Here is a 17,760-nt window from a genome sequence, read left to right as displayed (position 1 = left end):
TCTGGACTATCATAACAACTTGCACATAGCTCATGTTAGGTAGCTAGCTAGTTAGCCAACTTTAGTGTAGCCTATGGGAAGTTTTAAAACTAAGAGAACGTATACATTAATAATATAATAACGTATAGCCGTGGGGTGGCTAATTGAAACTATTATTGTAGTTATTCTAACCTAATTTTATAATAAATGTTTCAAACACGTTTTGAACTTGTGGTAGAACCATAAGAAATTCGAATAGCCTTTGAAAGCGACAAATTTAAAATGTAATTCACGGGAGTCTCCCGGATTTCTGCATCAGCTCCGATATCAAAAAGAGGTTAGAAATCCCCCGCAAACCATCTCAAACCATCTCTACCACAGTCGGAAGTGTGTGTGCGTTTTTTTTTAAAAACCCGTTCTCGTTTCCTCATGAAACTGGCACGATCCCGTTCGTCGTGAACAAACCGCAAGTTGCGAGGGAATGCCCCGTCGACGATCACCCTCCATACCATCTCTTTTAAATCTAGTATCAGTCTCCCTAAAATAAATTTAGCAAAGGTGTAATGTTTGTAAGGACAAGTTGTTAAGCTTGATTCCCAGGTGTGCACTGCCCTTGTACTCTTCAGCAAGGTACTTAACCAGAATAAATGAAAGTAAGCAATTTAGATTGCAGAGGATAAGATCTTGATCTTGATATTCTGGTCTTGGGGACAATTTAATCCCCACAGGGATGAATGGTGGATGGTGGGCTAGAACAAGCCCCGTGAAATGCACTGGAGACATGAGAGCTAGGACAGTGAAGCTTTTATTTAATTTCTCAGCAGTAATACAGGGAAAGCGAGTGCTGCAGGTACATCAATTAGCAAAGGCATTTTAAACAGATTCAACAGGTGGTCGTACATTTACACAGGAGCGAAGAGAGGCATTGTGGGAAAGAGAGAGACCGGATGACTGGAAATGGGTCAAAGTTCCAGCCGGGAACATTTCGTTGTGTTAGATTCTACAAGAGATACAGGGAGTATGTTTGTAATTTTCCATAACTTCCTCCTTCCTGGTCCTCTGCTTGCTGTCCTCACTAACGGAACTGGAGAGGGCTGACACGCAGGCCAATCACATCCTTCCCAATCTCCGTGACCTGGGGGGAGGGAGAGAGAGAGGAGAGAGAGAGAGAGAGAGAGAGAGGACAAAGAGAGCAAAATAAGTTGGTCTTGCGAGGCCACATGCTACCAGTGTGTAACAAAAGTCTGGTCGCTATGCTACGGGTGTGTAATGGAAGTCTTGTTGCTATGGGACAGGAGTGTAACGGACGGCTGGGCACTCACCTGGGTGACGCGGCACACCTGGCCTTTGTAGGTGGGGCAGTAGCAGGCCCCTGACAGAGGGCACTTCTCTACCGGCCGGCCGCGGTACAGGGGGGTGAAGGAGGCGGCGCACAGGTCAAAGGGATTGTGGGGGTCGTAGTTCAGCTGGTGGGCATCGGTTGGAGTCTTCTCGCACGCTGCCAGAATTTTTCGTGTCTGGGAGAGAGAGAGAGAGCGAGAAGGGGAGAGGGAGAGAGAGAGAGGAGCGGATGTGAAGGGAGGACAGGACTGAATGGAATAAGGGGGAAAAGATTTAGCGGTATTTCCGCTGCGTTCCTTGTTTTCCGCGCGTTACCTGCTGTGCCACCTCGGGCTTGGGCCCCAGCTCCAGAAGGCGTCGGGCGAAGCCGGCGGCGGTTTTGAAGTTGCGCAGCTTGAAGAAGAGGTTGAGCGCCGTGCGCAGCACCAGCACCATGTGCACCGGCTGCAGGCTGCAGTGCGTGAAGTAGGCCGCCATCTGAGCAGAGAGAACAGGCACACACACGCACACACACTTACTGTCTGTATCAGGGCAGAGAACATACACTGACTCTTTTGGAGCACAGAGAACACAGACACTGGTCATCTGGTTTCACAGCACAAACACTCCCTGACTGTCTGTTTTCTTAAAAGCACACATCAGAGCACAAACATATGCCCGGTTCAGAGCACAGAGCGAACTGCAATCAGAAAAGCATCAACTCTGTTTCTGGAGTATTGTACATGGCTGTTAAAAGCTGATTTTTGTCTTAGAGGGAGAGAAAGTGAAGGAGAAAAGAAAAAGTAAAGAGGCAAAAAAAAGAGAGATGTGTACCTCACACAGTCTCTTCTGCTGTTCCAGAGTGTCCTTGGGCAGTTTCTTCCTTTCTGTTTCCATGGTGAGACCCACAATATACTCCCTGCAGATCGTTATCAGCTGCTGGGCCTGGAAACAACCAGCACAGTGACATCATTAACATGAGACAGTGACATCATCCACCCAAGCCAAAGATGTCATCCAGACAAGACAGCTACGTGGTCCAACCAAGGCAGAGGTCAAGTTCCACACTGCATAGCGATATACCACCAAGAACATGCAGAAATTCAGAACATGCCTTTCACTGGAAATACAACTATTGGCGGAGATAGATCAGCCAGATTAGAAAATTGAACATACATATGGAGAAAAAAGGGCGTGGCATGGTGCTGGTAGCGGATATTCTGCACTCTACTGCAGCGCTCCTCTTATACTCCTGTTACCCAACCAGAGCCTCAGAGGGGACAGGAGGAGAGGAGACAGGAGGACAGGAGCAGAGGAGACAGGAGGACAGGAGGAGAGGGGACAGGAGCAGAGGAGACGGGCGGACAGGAGCAGAGGAGACAGGAGGACAGGAGCAGAGGGGACAGGAGGAGAGGAGCAGAGGGGACAGGAGCAGAGGAGACGGGCAGACAGGAGCAGAGGGGACAGGAGGAGAGGAGCAGAGGAGACAGGAGGAGAGGAGACAGGAGGAGAGGGGACAGGAGGACAGGAGGAGAGGGGACAGGAGGACAGGAGCAGAGGAGACAGGAGGAGAAGGGACAGGAGCAGAGGGGACAGGAGGAGAAGGGACAGGAGCAGAGGAGACAGGAGGAGAGGGGACAGGAGCAGAGGAGACAGGAGGAGAGGGGACAGGAGGACAGGAGGACAGGAGCAGAGGAGACAGGAGGACAGGAGCTCCACCGCCGTCGCCGCGCTCACCTCGGCGATCTCCTGCTTGTTGTCGACGACCAGCAGCGGCACGGAGAGCAGGATGGCGCGGAACCGCTCCACGGCGTCCTCGAAGCGCCCGGCGGTGGTCAGCTGGTAGCACTGCTGCAGGCGGGCGATGAGGTCGGAGAGGCGGAGCCCCACGGCGGGCAGGCCCTGCTTGGCCCCGCCCTCCTTCCAGTTCCGCTGCGGGTGGCCGCGCAGGCAGGGCAGGGAGGGCAGGCCCAGGTAGCAGGTGCGCCCCCTGGAGAAGGTCTGCAGGAACAGCGGCTTGTACGCGCCAAACTGCACCACTCCCACCTGATCGTGCAGGAGCTGCACCACACACACACACACACACACACACACACACACACCTGTTAGAACGCCCACTGTGCCTGTGAGAGAAAGTGAGTGTGTCAGTGTGTGTGTGTGTGTGTGTGTGTGCGTGTGCGTGCACAAAACTTGTGATTACCCTCATTGCCGTCTCGAATGATCCAGCCAGGATGTGATCCACAACCAGCTGTGAGTTGTTGCACCACATCTGGGCGGGACTTATTCCCTTTGTGGGCGGAACGAAGAAGCCATCTTCAGCTCCGCCTCCACCACCAGCTGGCAGCTCCTATTGGTGGAGAGGAGGGGGAACGTATAAGACTGACAGATGAGGTGGGCTGAGCACATTAAATATTACCCGAATGGAATTTATGAGTAATGACTACCTCAGTGATTCTGAGATGCAGCCTTGTCATATTAATTATTAAAGCAGTTATGAATATGCATCTCTCACCAGCTCTGGAGGCAGGTCCAAGTCCTCCTCAACCTCCCAGCCTCCTCCCTCCTCTTTGCCTCCTTCATCCACCACTCCATCCTGCGCATCCATGAACCCGTCTGAGAGAGAGAGTGAGAGAGTATGAGAGAGTGAGAGAGAGACAGAAAGTGACATCAGAATCACAGGGCACAGAGAATATTGTGCTCTGTGGATCAGACAGAGATGGAGACCAGCGGACCAACAGACAGACACACGGACTCACCCTCGTCCAGTTGCAGCTCAGCATCCTCCCCCCAACCCTCCCCTCCAGGAGCGTCCATGTCCAAATCTGCAGCCATCTGCCCGGCTTTACCTGCACACGAACACACCTGGTTACACACCTGCAGCTTTACCTGCACACAGACACACCTGGTTACACACCTGCAGCTTTACCTGAACACAGACACACCTGGTTACACACCTGCAGCTTTACCTGCACACAGACACACCTGCAGCTTTACCTGCACACAGACACACCTGCAGCTTTACCTGCACACAGACACACCTGGTTACACACCTGCAGCTTTACCTGCACATAGACACACCTGCAGCTTTACCTGCACACAGACTCTGCAGTTACACAGCTTGCCCTGATAGCTGACAGGGGTGGGATTAGGGATTATGGGAAAGAGGCGGGGTTTGGAGAGATGGGGGGGGGGGGGCGGGGTTAGGGGGTGCGAGTCTCACCCTTCGCAGCTATGGCTCCCTCGAAGAAGCCCTTGGACACGGTGAGCAGGGGCCAGTTCGTGTCCAGGGGGTTGATGGGAGGCGGCGGCTGCAGCAGCTGGGCGTCGGGGTCGATGTCCGGCACCTGACGAAGAGCAGCGGTCACGCAAATGAGCCACGCGGTCCGACCAATCGCGCGGGGCCTACCGCCGGCGCAGCGATCCGACTCACCGTCTCTTTCTCGGGGTCGAAGGTCTCCTTCAGGGCCTCTGCCTCTTCGTCCATCCCGTGAGTGGCAGCAGTCAGATACGCCAGGGACTCTGCGCGGCGCACACAGACACACACAGACACACAGACACACAGACACACACACACACACACACTTCAGAGGGGGCGGGGTTACTGTAGACGTGGCAAGGCTAGTGGCATTCCTAACTCTTCCACTAAAGCTGCAGGATATCTATGGTTTCCAGGAAGACCACATTTGAAATGGTTTTTACTTTCCTGTTCTTGGAAATGGTTATAGACGTACATTATATGCATTTAGAATTGGTACTCTGATTCTTGGTTACCGTGGTAACCTTGCACTAGTGCTGTAGCGATGTTGCAGCTTTACTCGCTGGTCTGGGGATGCTATTGGCCAGGTCTGGCACTATTGTTTTTTTTAATCACGCAAATGCACTAGTTTATCCTTTATTGTAAGTCGCTCTGGATAAGTAATTATACAGCGGGGATGGGGCTGCAGTAAGGGGATGAAGCAGAGGTCGGGTCAAAAGAAGAGAGATGGAAAAGTGGGATGAGGGATGGAGAGGGAGGAGAAAAAAGGATAAAGGGATAAAGGAAGAGAGGGATGAAAGACAGAGAGCGAGGAGAGATGCTCACTCTGGCCGCAGCTCTTGAGAATTCGGACTCTCTCGCTGACGTCCCCCAGGTACAGAGCACCCTGATAGTGCCCGCTCATATCCTTCCTGATCTCCGCTGCAAAACACACACTGCTGTTACACACACAGACACACACACACACACTGCTGTTACACACACACACACACACTGCTGTTACGCACACAGACACACACACACACACTGCTGTTACACACACAGACACACACACACACACACACTGCTGTTACACACACACACACACACTGCTGTTACACACACAGACACACACACTGCCATTACAAACACACACGCACACGCACACAGCAGACAGGTGCACACGCACACAGACACGCATGCACGCGCACACACAGCAGACAGATACACACACACACAGCACAGATACACACACACAGCAGACAGACACACACACACACAGCAGACAGGCACAGATACACACACACGCACACAGCAGACAGGTACACACGCACACAGACACGCATGCACACACACACACACACAGCAGACAGACACACACACGCACACAGCAAACAGATACACACATATACACACCTATTTTCATCATCTTGCGCAGCTTGGCCAGGTTGCCGGTGATGAGGTACAGGAAGGTGAGTTTGTCGAAATTCTTGGTTCTCTGGTAGCACATCTCCACCACCTGGTGGTGACCCTGCAGCAGTGCAGCCTCTCCCAGCCGCTCCCAGCAGCCTCTCTCATCCAGGGCCTTTGCTGCCTCCAGCGCCACCTACAGGCAGGGAGGACACTTCACGCTCACATTTACACTTCAGCCATTTAACACACAAATACACATCCTATGTTCTTCATATGCACAGATTATGTTCTTCACATACAATCCACTGATGCAGCAGGATATTTACTGAATGGATTCAGGGTAAGCATCTTGCAACAACAGCAGTGCCTCACTTGAGAATCAAGTCTATAGCCTTAGAGTTACAATCCCAGTTACCTAATCATTATGTTACACTGACCCTGTAAGTATAAAAACCACACACACACACACCTGGATGCAGACACACACACAGCTTGATACAGAGACACACACACACACACACACACACCTCGATGTTGCCACACTCCAGAGCCAGGCTGAAGCGGGTCTTCTCATCTTTGACGAAGTGCAGCGCCACCTCTGGGTAGCCCTTCTTCTGCAGGTAGGCGATGATGGACTGGCCCACCAGCTTAGCGTTTCGCACCATGTGCAGCACCTGGAGGGCAGGGTCGGAGGTCACGGGTCAGAGGTCGCTCACACACCCGGGGTTTGGGGGGGGGAGACCGAGCTCATGGGGGGGGCCTCACCTCCTCGTACTTGCGGTTGACCAGGGCCAGTTTGAAGCGGTACTCGGTGGGGTCGATCGTCAGCACGCGTGGACGGCACTCTCGGTCCAGGCAGTACACACTGTTCCCCCGAACCCGCGTCACGTAGATGGGCAGGTCCAGTGTCCGGATTATACCATGATCTCTGCCAGGGCGTGGGCAAAGGGTTACACCAAGAGCTCAACAGGAGGGGGGCTACAGGATTAAACCATGAGCTCTGCCTGGGGGGAGAACTTGGTCATGTTTGGATGTGGTGTAGATATTTACCCGGAGGTGAGGGCATATTTGATGTGGTTGGAGGTGGTGTAGATATTTACCCGGAGGTGAGGGGAGTATTTGATGTGGTTGGAGGTGGTGTAGATATTTACCCGGAGGTGAGGGGAGTATTTGATGTGGTTAGAGGTGGTGTAGATATTTACCCGGAGGAGAGGGCGTATTTGATGTGGTTGGAGGTGCTGTAGATATTTACCCGGAGGTGAGGGCGTATTTGATGTGGTTGGAGTTGGTGTAGATATTTACCCAGAGGTGAGGGCGTATTTGATGTGGTTGGAGGTGGTGTAGATATTTACCCGGAGGTGAGGGCGTATTTGATGTGGTTGGAGGTGGTGTAGATATTTACCCGGAGGAGAGGGCGTATTTGATGTGGTTGGAGGTGGTGTAGATATTTACCCGGAGGTGAGGGCATATTTGATGTGGTTGGAGGTGGTGTAGATATTTACCCGGAGGTGAGGGCATATTTGATGTGGTTGGAGGTGGTGTAGATATTTACCCAGAGGTGAGGGCGTATTTGATGTGGTTGGAGGTGGTGTAGATATTTACCCGGAGGTGAGGGCGTATTTGATGTGGTTGGAGGAGGTGTAGATATTTACCCGGAGGTGAGGGCGTATTTGATGTGGTTGGAGGTGGTGTAGATATTTACCCGGAGGTGAGGGCGTATTTGATGTGGTTGGAGGTGGTGTAGATATTTACCCGGAGGTGAGGGCGTATTTGATGTGGTTGGAGGTGGTGTAGATATTTACCCGGAGGTGAGGGCGTATTTGATGTGGTTGGAGGAGGTGTAGATATTTACCCGGAGGTGAGGGCGTATTTGATGTGGTTGGAGGTGGTGTAGATATTTACCCGGAGGTGAGGGCGTATTTGATGTGGTTGGAGGTGGTGTAGATGAAGACTCCGCTCTCGTCCCAGGCCCCACTCTTGACCCGGATGTTCTCGTGGATGTTGCACAGACTCTCCAACTTCCTGTTGCAGATCATGATGGCTGCAGAGGGGGTGATAGACTCAGTGAGGGAGAGATGTAGGAGAGTACAGTATCTCACATACACACACACACATGCGCACATGCATGCAGGCAGACACACACACACACAGGCAGATAGACAGAAGAGACAGACAGACACACACACACACACACACACATAAGAGACAGACAAACAGGCACAGAGAGGCAGACAGACAAACATACAGAAAGACACACACACAGACAGACACACACACACACACACAAGCACAGACAGACAGAGACACACACACACACACACAGTTAAACAGACAGGATAAGACACACACACAGACAGAAAGATAGAGAGACAGACAGAAGAGACAAACACAAATAGACAGACATTTAAACAGACAGGATCAGACACTCGCGCTGGGCTGCAGTACCGTGTTTGGCCAGCAGGGCCACGTGGCTGGTGTCGGAGGACCACACCACGTATTTGACCTTGGAGATTTTGACGGTGGCGAGGGAGCGCTTCTGCTGCACGTCGAAGAGCGTGACCCCATCGGCGTCCCGCAGCAGCAGGGAGCCCGTCCCGGCGTAGAAGATCTCCTCGCAGCTCGGCACCGACACCTTCTTCACTATCTCATTCTTCAGGTTTTTAATCAGCAGCTGGAGAGGAAGAACCGCCATCATCACCCTCACCACCACCACGAGCACGATCCGTAAATTTATATGACGCGCACATGCGCGCGCACACACGCGCAAATACACGTGTGCGCACACACGCAAATACACACACGCGCAAATACACTTTGGCTAGGTCACTTAGGTGAATAGGTTTCAATCGCAATGTGACTTACTAGTCAAATAAAGGTTTAATATGCATACATGCACACACACACACACACACAGACATACACAAATACACACACACACAGGCACACGCACACTGACACACACACACACACAGGCACACGCACACTGACACACACACACACATGCACACACAGGCACACACACACTGACACACACACAGGCACACACACACAGGCACAAACACACAGGCACAAACACACACACACACACACACACACACACTGACACACTGACACACACACACACAGGCACAGGCACAGGCACAGGCACAGGCACACACACACACACACACACACACACTGACACACACACACAGGCACACGCACACTGACACACACACACACACAGGCGCGCGCACACACACACACACACACACACACACACACACGTACAGAGTGCATGCGGTCCAGCACAGCGAAGCGGTTCCTTGCGACCCAGACGGCAGTCAGACCGGAGGAGCGCTTTCCTTCAGGAGCTGCGGAGACAGACCACGACCGTGAGCTCAGACCAGCTGCAGAGAGAGCAAACCTTCACAACTAGGGTTAGGGCGTGGAGTAGGAAGGCTTTACCCATACATTCAAACATAAATACAGGACTTTAAACTGACTTTCAAACTGCAATATGGAGGGCAGGGGACAGAGAGAGAGAGAGAGAGAGAGAGAGAATTACCATCAGGATTCTGGGAGTCGCTGTCTCGGGGGATTGTATAGAGGTCATAGGTGCTGTTCTCCAGGTTTGTCGCCCTCTGCAGGAGAAGACGCGTTACAGCACACAGATACTGCATGAACCAAGAGCAATGTGCACATTCTCGTATGTGAATATGAGAGTGTGTGTGTGTGTGTGTGGGAAAGACTTACAGTGCAGAGCAGGACTGCATTCTCTGCTGGGTTGTAAGACATGCTGAACACTGGGAATTTAGATCCGCTAGAAGACAAAACACACATCTTTAACACCCTCTAACCCTAACACCCTACAACTCACTCCTGACACATACACACATGCAGACGCACACACACACACTCACTCACACCCCCCCCCCCCCCTACACACACACACAAATGTACCCACACACACACACACACAAATGTACCCACACACACATGCAGACGCACACACACACACACACACACCTGCGCAGCTGCATGACGGCCGTGTCCTTGCTGCTGTGGAAGTCGAGCTGGCGCAGGAAGCGCTCTTTGACGTAGTAGAGCATGTTCCCGTAGACAGCGTAGGCCGGGCGCTCGCGCTCCAGCTTAAACACCAGCATGCCACTGTCATGCCCTGGGGGGGGGGGGGGGGGGGGGGGGAGAGGGAGGAGAGGGAGGAGAGGGGGAGAAGGGGGGCAGAGAGGGAGGGGGGGGGATAGGGGGATAGAGAGGGGGGGGGATAGGGGGGCAGAGAGAGAGGGGGAGAGAGGGAGAGAGAGAAGGGGGAGGAGAGGGGGGAAGGGGGGCAGAGAGAGAGAGGGGGGGAGAGAGGGAGAGAGAGAGATGGAGAGGGGGAGAGGAGAGAGTGATTTATTTAAAACATCTATATTCAACAGCCAGCTTTCATTCGGAACTAAGCCACTTTCTTTCAGCAATAAGCACTAGTACCAACCCGAGTATCTTCTTTCTCTTAATGTTTTAAAAAGACTGCCAAAGCAAAACATCCAAACTTGAAATGTTGAGGGGTGAATGAATGAGAGGGAGGGATGGGGGGGGTGGAGGTACAGACAGGATAGCCCGTGTGTGCGTGTGGCTAACTGCAGCACACGGGGACACGCTGAGCCGCCTTCCCAGGTGTGGTACCTGCAGCAAACAGGTTGAGGTTGGGGTGCGCCCCCAGCACCCAGAAGCGGTCGTGGTCGCGGCGGAAGGTCTGCACCCCCGTGCGTTTGGACATGTCCCACACGCGGATGCTCTTGTCCTCCGAGTTGGACAGGATCAGCTCCTGGCGCGGGTGGAACACGGCGCAGGACACGTTGTTGTAGTGCCCCCTACAGGTGTCCAGCTCCCACGCCTTCGACTCTACAGACAGAGAGGGGGAGAGAGGGAGAGAGAGAGAGAGAAATAAACGCAGACGTCAGGGTGAGAGAGGACACTAAACCCTGGGTTTTAAACAGGGGGTCCACGAACCCCTGGGACTCCCTGAACGTATCGCACCGGGTCCCCAGGCCAGACTTCCTATCCAATAACTGCATGTGGTTTTGGGAATTAAAAAAAATATATAATCATTTTTAACTTATGATGGGGCTCCCCACGATGCCTTCCAGCCTGAGTGGGGGTCCCTGGATCAAAGCCGGCTGAAAACCCTGAACACCACACAGGCAGTCTAAAATTCAGCCCGTCAGGAAGAGATGATTGGTCCAGAGTGCAGAGACAAATGATTGGCTAAGAGAACAGAGAGAGAAAGATGATTGGTCGAGAGTGCAGAGAGAGATGATTGGCTGAGAGTGGCGAGAGCAGAGAGAGAGAGAGAGAGATGATTGACTGAGAGTGCAGAGAGAGAAAGACGATTGGTCGAGAGTGCAGAGAGAGAAAGATGATTGGTCGTGAGCGCAGAGAGAGACGATTGGCTCAGAGAGCAGAGAGGTGGTTGGCTGAGAGTGCAGACTCACCGTTCATCCTCCAGATCTTGACCTGTCGGTCGTCGGCTCCAGACACGATGAGAGGCATGCTGGGATGGAAGGCGGCCCAGTTCACCCCGCGATCGTGACCCTGGGGGGGGGGGGGGGGGGCGGGGGGAGTCACACGGGGGGGTCACCATCCCGCTGTTTTCACCTTTCACCCAGCATTACCGCCTCACCATCCCCCAGTTAGGTAATGATTATTTCAGTAGGAGAAAAACTCAGAGTTATCCTCCCCAGCGCGTCTCTCTCTCTCTCTCTCACCTCCAGCACGTGCTTCACCACGGCGTCTGACGCCCCAAACAAGTCCACTCCCGAGATTCCCCGCACTTCCGTTTCCATGGTGCCCGGGGACAGGTTTTTCTTCCGCAAACCTGAAACCAAGAGTCACCCGCACACCGCAGAGGGGGAACCAAATACACGTTACACATACACACGTTCAGCAGAGGGGGAACCTAATACACGTTACACATACACACAAGCTGCAGAGGGGGAACCTAATACACGTTACACATACACATGAGCAGCAGAGGGGGAACCAGATACACGTTACACATACACACGTTCAGCAGAGGGGGAACCAAATACATGTTACACATACACACGTTCAGCAGAGAGGGAACCAAACACATTACACAAAGTCCACTTGGTCAGAAAGGAATATATTCTGAAATCACACACAGACACACAATGTTCACTTCTTGCTCCTGACCTGAATCCAGACATCAGCCTCATTCACCTCATCCCTCCTCATACCCATCACACACACTCGCAGTAGGATGGTCAAGTTACAGGAAGTCACCGAGTTATCGGGTCACAGGAAGTCACCGAATGATCAGGTCACAGGAACACCAAATTATCCGATTACAGGAAATCATTGAATGATCGAGGTACAGGAAGTCACAGTGTGATCAGGTCACATGAAGTCGGCGAGTGATCGGGTCACAGGAAGTCGGTGAATGATCGGGTCACAGGAAGTCGGCGAATGATTGGGTCACAGGAAGTGTGGGTGATCAGGACACAGAAAGCAGAATCGCACGCGTGACACAATCAGAGAGAGAACAGGGTGTGCACCCGCGCGTCAGGACGGCGTAGAGCTGGGCGATACACCACAACGACGATCATCAAGTGCAGTAACGCATGGAGTCGCCACCGTGTGGCGTATTACCCTTCTTTTCATCATTTCCTCTTTAATTATACCTGATGTGCTAGTAAACAACCACGCTTCATAGGCTGTGTGAAACACGTCCAGATAAAACATCACCACTGTTATCCATTGGAAGACCATAAGGCTGCCAATAAGCAGCAAGGCCTTGCAGCTTCCATGTCATTGGCAAAAACACATCACATGATCACATGGAAGCTGTACAACCTTGCTGCTGATTCGCTGTCTTATCAACACGCTAGCAGATAACAGAGGTCACATTTTCTTTCTCGCATTTCACGCAGCCTCTTTAGTTTGATTATTTACTAACCGCTTCAGGTGTAACTGAAAAGAAAGCTAATACGCCACACGGTGGTCATGACTGTTACTGCGTTTGGTAATTGTTGTTGTGATATATCGCCCAGCCCAAGCACAGTGTGCACACCAAGCGCTCGGCAACCTGTGTGCAGGTGAGGATGTCACTAGAGGAGCATGGGAACAGGGAGGAAGTGGGGTGGGTGATGGGGGGATGGCGGGATGGCTGGGCGGGGTGGTGGGGGGGGGGGTAGGGGGAGTGACCAGTTCTGATGGGGGACTGAGAGACAGGGATGAGTATTTGGAAGAGACCATGCGTGTGCTAGGTCACAGGGGTGAGTATTTGGAAGAGTCCATGCATGTGATAAACTGAGGGGGGGAGGGGGGGGGGTGAGTATTTGGGACAGTCCATGTGTTTGCTAAGCCAAGGGGGGTGAGTATTTGGAAGAGTCCATCTGTGCTAAGTCGGGGGGGGGGGGGGGGGGGGGGAGTATTTGGGAGAGTTCATGCGTGTGCTAGGTGACAGGGGTGAGTATTTGGAAGAGTCCATGTGTGCGCTAAACCGAGGGGGGTAAGTATTCGGGACAGCCCATTCATGTCCTGAGTGAAAACAGTGTTTGGCCCATTCCTAGGCTAAGAGACAGCGATGAGTATTTTCGGGGAGCTCATGTTGGCATTAGACGTCTCTACCCTGCTGTTACCACACATGGCCTCCTGTGAGCTCAGGCCTACTGATCAGAATGGGCGTGAGGAAAATCGATTACTGATTAAGTGATGAACGTTAAAGATATTAATTTTTAATTAGTGTGTGATAGCAAAATTAATTCTTAATCTCTGCAAGAGGTTAGGGATATTAATTGCTGATCAGCATGTAAGAGGGTTTCTGATAATGGTGAGGGAAGTAGACCTATGAATATAATGCCAGAGACACTGATCAGTGAACATAATGGACACTGACATCAAGGTCCAAGCCATCCCTGACACTGAACACACTTGGGGACCTTTGTTGCATGTTTAACTGTGAGAAGTCTTTAATTCTTAAGGAATTAAAATGTGAGTGTGCACGTTTGCATGTGACCACTGTTAAACATACAACAGTGAGCCCCCAGGGCATCCAGTGGTTATAAGGGCCAAGGCTCTTTGTTGCAAGTTTAACTACAGTCTCAAATAAATACTTGAAATTTGTGTGTGTGAGTGTGTGCATGTGCATGCAGTGTCAGTGAATATACAGACCGTTGCGTTCTGTATTAAGAAACATGCAGAATTGAAATGGATGCTTTTGGAGTTCTCAGACTTAGCGACTGGTTAGCAGAGGTGGAACTGACAGACAGCTGGTCAAAGCCAGGAGCAAGGAGTTAGAACATGCAAAAACACACAAAACTCCATCTCCCAGAAACCTTCTGCAGATCCCAATGGTTCTGCACCTCACGGCCTCCACCCTCACTAACACCTCTCTACCTGTGCAACATCTACCCGTGTAAGACTGCCAGATCTACATCACCTGTGTAACACTGCCAGATCTACACTAACTGCGCAACACTGGTAATATCTACACTCACTCTACCTGCGTTACATCTAACTGTGAAAGATCTACACTCTAACCGTCTATCACTAGCAATATTCACACTTTGTGTAACACTGGTAATATCTACTCTCACTCTACCAGTGTAACACTGCCAGATCTACACTACCTGTGTAACACTGCCTAGATCTACACTGTGTAACACTGGTACTATCTCCACTCTGTAATATCTGAACATTCCCTCCATTTCTCCCTCTCCAGGTTTCCAGGAGTACAGAGTAGAGTCGTGCCCACCATACAGAACCAGACTCTACAGAAGAGGGGGTGCAGGGGATTCCTCAGATCCACCCGCACTCCCTCCAGCCCCCTGTGCCGCCCCACCCCACCCCGCCCGTCTCCCCAGTCATTCCCCCCCCCACCCAGGCCCCCCCCCAGTCCCACACGCCCTCACCAGAGATATCCCACACCCGCACGGTCTGGTCCAGACTGGCCGACACCACCAGGTCTTCAGAGGGGTGGAACTGGGCACACATCACGTAGTGGTTGTGTCCCGTCAGGACGCTGAGGGAGGGAGAGGCAAACACGGCGTTAACTAACACAGCGTTAACAAGCGCGCACCTTAACCAAGCTACAGTACGCAAATGGCTTGCAAAAACTGAAATTAGCCCCCCCCCCCCCCCCCCCTCCTCCTTCTCCTCCCACCCTCACTCACCACACGCAGGTTCTGGACTGCCAGTTCCAGATACGGATGGTCTGATCGTCAGACGCACTCAAGATCCACGGGTACTCCTGAAAAAGACAGATACAGAGACACGAGAAGGAGGGAGAAAGGGAAGAGACAGAGAAAGTGGCAGAGAGACGGGGGAGGGGAGAGAGAGAGAGAGAGAGAGGGGGGAGAGATGGGGGGGGTAAAACAGAGCTGAAAACCTCCAGCTTTATGGAAATGTATATGCAACAGTCTAGGGACCAGGTGACAGTTGGAATGAATGTCAGTAAAAGGGTGCAGGGCTTAAAGTAGAGTGACAGGAGAAGGGGGCGGGACTCACATGGTGGAAGAAAGTGGTGCGGATGTAGTCCAGGTGACCCAGCAGAGTGAAGAGGCAACGCCGCAGTTTGTAGTTCCATACCTGAGAGGAGGGAGAAAATAAACCTGTAGCTCACACACAGAACACACACGCCGGTACCTTAAACACACAGGGCACACACCTGTAGCTTACACACATCTGTACCTTAAACACAGGGCACACACCTGTAGCTTACACACAGGGCACACACCTGTAGCTTACACACATCTGTACCTTAAACACAGGGCACACACCTGTAGCTTACACACAGGGGACACACCTGTAGCTTAAACACAGGTGACACACCTGTAGCTTAAACACAGGATACACACCTGTATCTCACACATTAGAATATATGCAGTTGTGGCATGTGTCTGTGTGCTTGCAGTGCACTATGTACAGTGACGTCTCACCTTGATCTTGTAGTCGTCACCTCCAGAAACAAACAGAGGCTGCTGCTTATGAAAATCAATCCCGCGAACTGGGCCTGAAAAACACCACCACATCTAAAACACCATTTCATCAACACACATCACATCCAAAACCCTATCACATCCAAAACACCAGCACATCAACACACATCACAACCAAAAGACCATCACACCAACACACATCACATCCAAAACACCATCACACCAGCACACTTCACGTCCCAATCACCATCACACCAACACACTTCACATCCAAAACACCATCACATCAACACACATCACATCCCAAACACCATCACACAATACGTTGACACACATCACATCCAATGTACATCAGATCAATGTGTGTGTGTGTGAGTCAGCAATGTGACCGTGTGTGTGCATTACCATCGTGTTCATCAAACTTGTCGATCAGGGTGCACATGCGGTAGTCCCAGAGCTGGATGACTCCATTGTGAAGACTGGCCAGAATCCAGGGCCGTTTGGGGTGGAAACTCAAGCCTGAGTTAGGTAGGGAGTGGGAGAATAAGTGAGAGAAAGAGACAGAGAGAAGAGAGAGCCTTACCCATATTCAAAATTGTAGCCTATTTTTCCATGGTCACCATTAGAATTAATCTAATTAAAATAAATTACAAACATTGAGAGGCATCAATTGTAAAGCGCTTTGGATAAAAGCGCTATATAAATGCAGTCAATTTACCATTTACATTTTTCTCTGACCATTCAGCTTACAGGAGGTAAAATATCCCACAATACCATTCATTCTGTCCTGCCAGCAACAGCAACAAAAAAACAAATATCGTATTTGACAAAAAATTAGGCAGTACTTGTCACCAAGACAAACAATTTCTTCTCAACTGATGCGCCTGGCTGTCTGCATTAGAGTACCTAAGGAATTTCACACGGCAGGCTAAGCCAAAAACAAAGTATAGCTATCTAACGTTAGCAAAAATTAAGTATATAGATACACAGAATCACAGCAAGCTCAACTGACGTCCGTCGTGCACAAAACGTAATTCAAATACAACGAACAGTCCATAATAGTTATTTTAAATAGTACAGAATGTTATATAATAACTTTAGCGAAGCAGCAAGACAGGAATGATGTTTTACGTTACCTTTGACTCGGGCCGACTTCGTCTCAAATTTAGTCAACATTGTCCCCAGCCAATGAAAAGATGTACTATAACGCTGGTCTCCTAACACGTTATTGTTTTAAAAAAATGTTACAGTTTCGTTTTGCGATGTTTTTCTTAAAATAAGGCCTTTTTATTCCCCTCAGTTCGTAGCTTGACGCGGCAGCACCTCCACTGCCACGGCACTTCCTGGGCCAGTATCCCCGACACGTCACCCACTCCGCAGTACAACAACTTCCTGTCTGGGAACAATAAAGTTTGGATTGACAAAAAACGTCCACGCTGGAAGCAAAGATTCACCGATTTATTAGATGCGCTCCTCCACCGGAACTTTATAAATTCCGCACTCCAACACATCTCTAATATTAACAGGAACTTCTTTAACCCCAAAGAAGACTACGATATCTCCATCGTACTACGGTCATGGAAGATGACGTATATTCTGGTAGCCATGTTGAGATGGGAAAGTGATGACTTTCCTACATTTTGTTTACCTCTGCAAAACTTGGTAATTCCTGTTGTTGTAAACGATTATATATAAAACACAAGCGGTAGACGGATACATCACCATCCGATACATATTGTGTACACCGCCTCCCCTTCACATTTACCAACATTTTATTGCATTCGTGAAATGCATCCATTTTGGATATTTCTACTATTTAAACAAGAGTCCGTAGACCCCTTGGCAAGTTGCAGACTCAACTTTTAATAA

The 17,760-nt window shown here is 50.9% G+C and overlaps 1 protein-coding gene across 1 annotated transcript; it reads right to left on the bottom strand.

Annotated features, from left to right (window-relative positions):
• Positions 1-766: 766 nt before the first annotated feature.
• copa (COPI coat complex subunit alpha) lies at positions 767-17,268 on the bottom strand. The gene is made up of 29 exons (XM_035429424.1): positions 17,028-17,268; positions 16,297-16,410; positions 15,892-15,965; positions 15,461-15,541; positions 15,127-15,203; positions 14,866-14,975; positions 11,698-11,807; positions 11,425-11,524; positions 10,616-10,834; positions 9,956-10,106; positions 9,683-9,749; positions 9,495-9,570; positions 9,218-9,300; positions 8,393-8,618; positions 7,850-7,988; positions 6,713-6,875; positions 6,475-6,621; positions 5,951-6,140; positions 5,381-5,476; positions 4,730-4,818; positions 4,520-4,643; positions 4,056-4,145; positions 3,812-3,912; positions 3,500-3,646; positions 3,037-3,360; positions 2,134-2,244; positions 1,636-1,797; positions 1,302-1,496; positions 767-1,114 (listed from the first exon to the last, which is right to left on the bottom strand). Exons 1-29 carry the CDS (start codon positions 17,065-17,067, stop codon positions 1,055-1,057), a joined length of 3,666 nt encoding a protein of 1,221 aa, XP_035285315.1. The 5' UTR covers positions 17,068-17,268; the 3' UTR covers positions 767-1,054.
• Positions 17,269-17,760: the final 492 nt, after the last annotated feature.

This window comes from Anguilla anguilla, chromosome 8, assembly GCF_013347855.1.
Source record: "Anguilla anguilla isolate fAngAng1 chromosome 8, fAngAng1.pri, whole genome shotgun sequence".
In the NCBI taxonomy this organism is placed as follows: Eukaryota; Metazoa; Chordata; class Actinopteri; order Anguilliformes; family Anguillidae; genus Anguilla; species Anguilla anguilla.
This window is presented reverse-complemented; position numbering and strand designations above follow the sequence as displayed.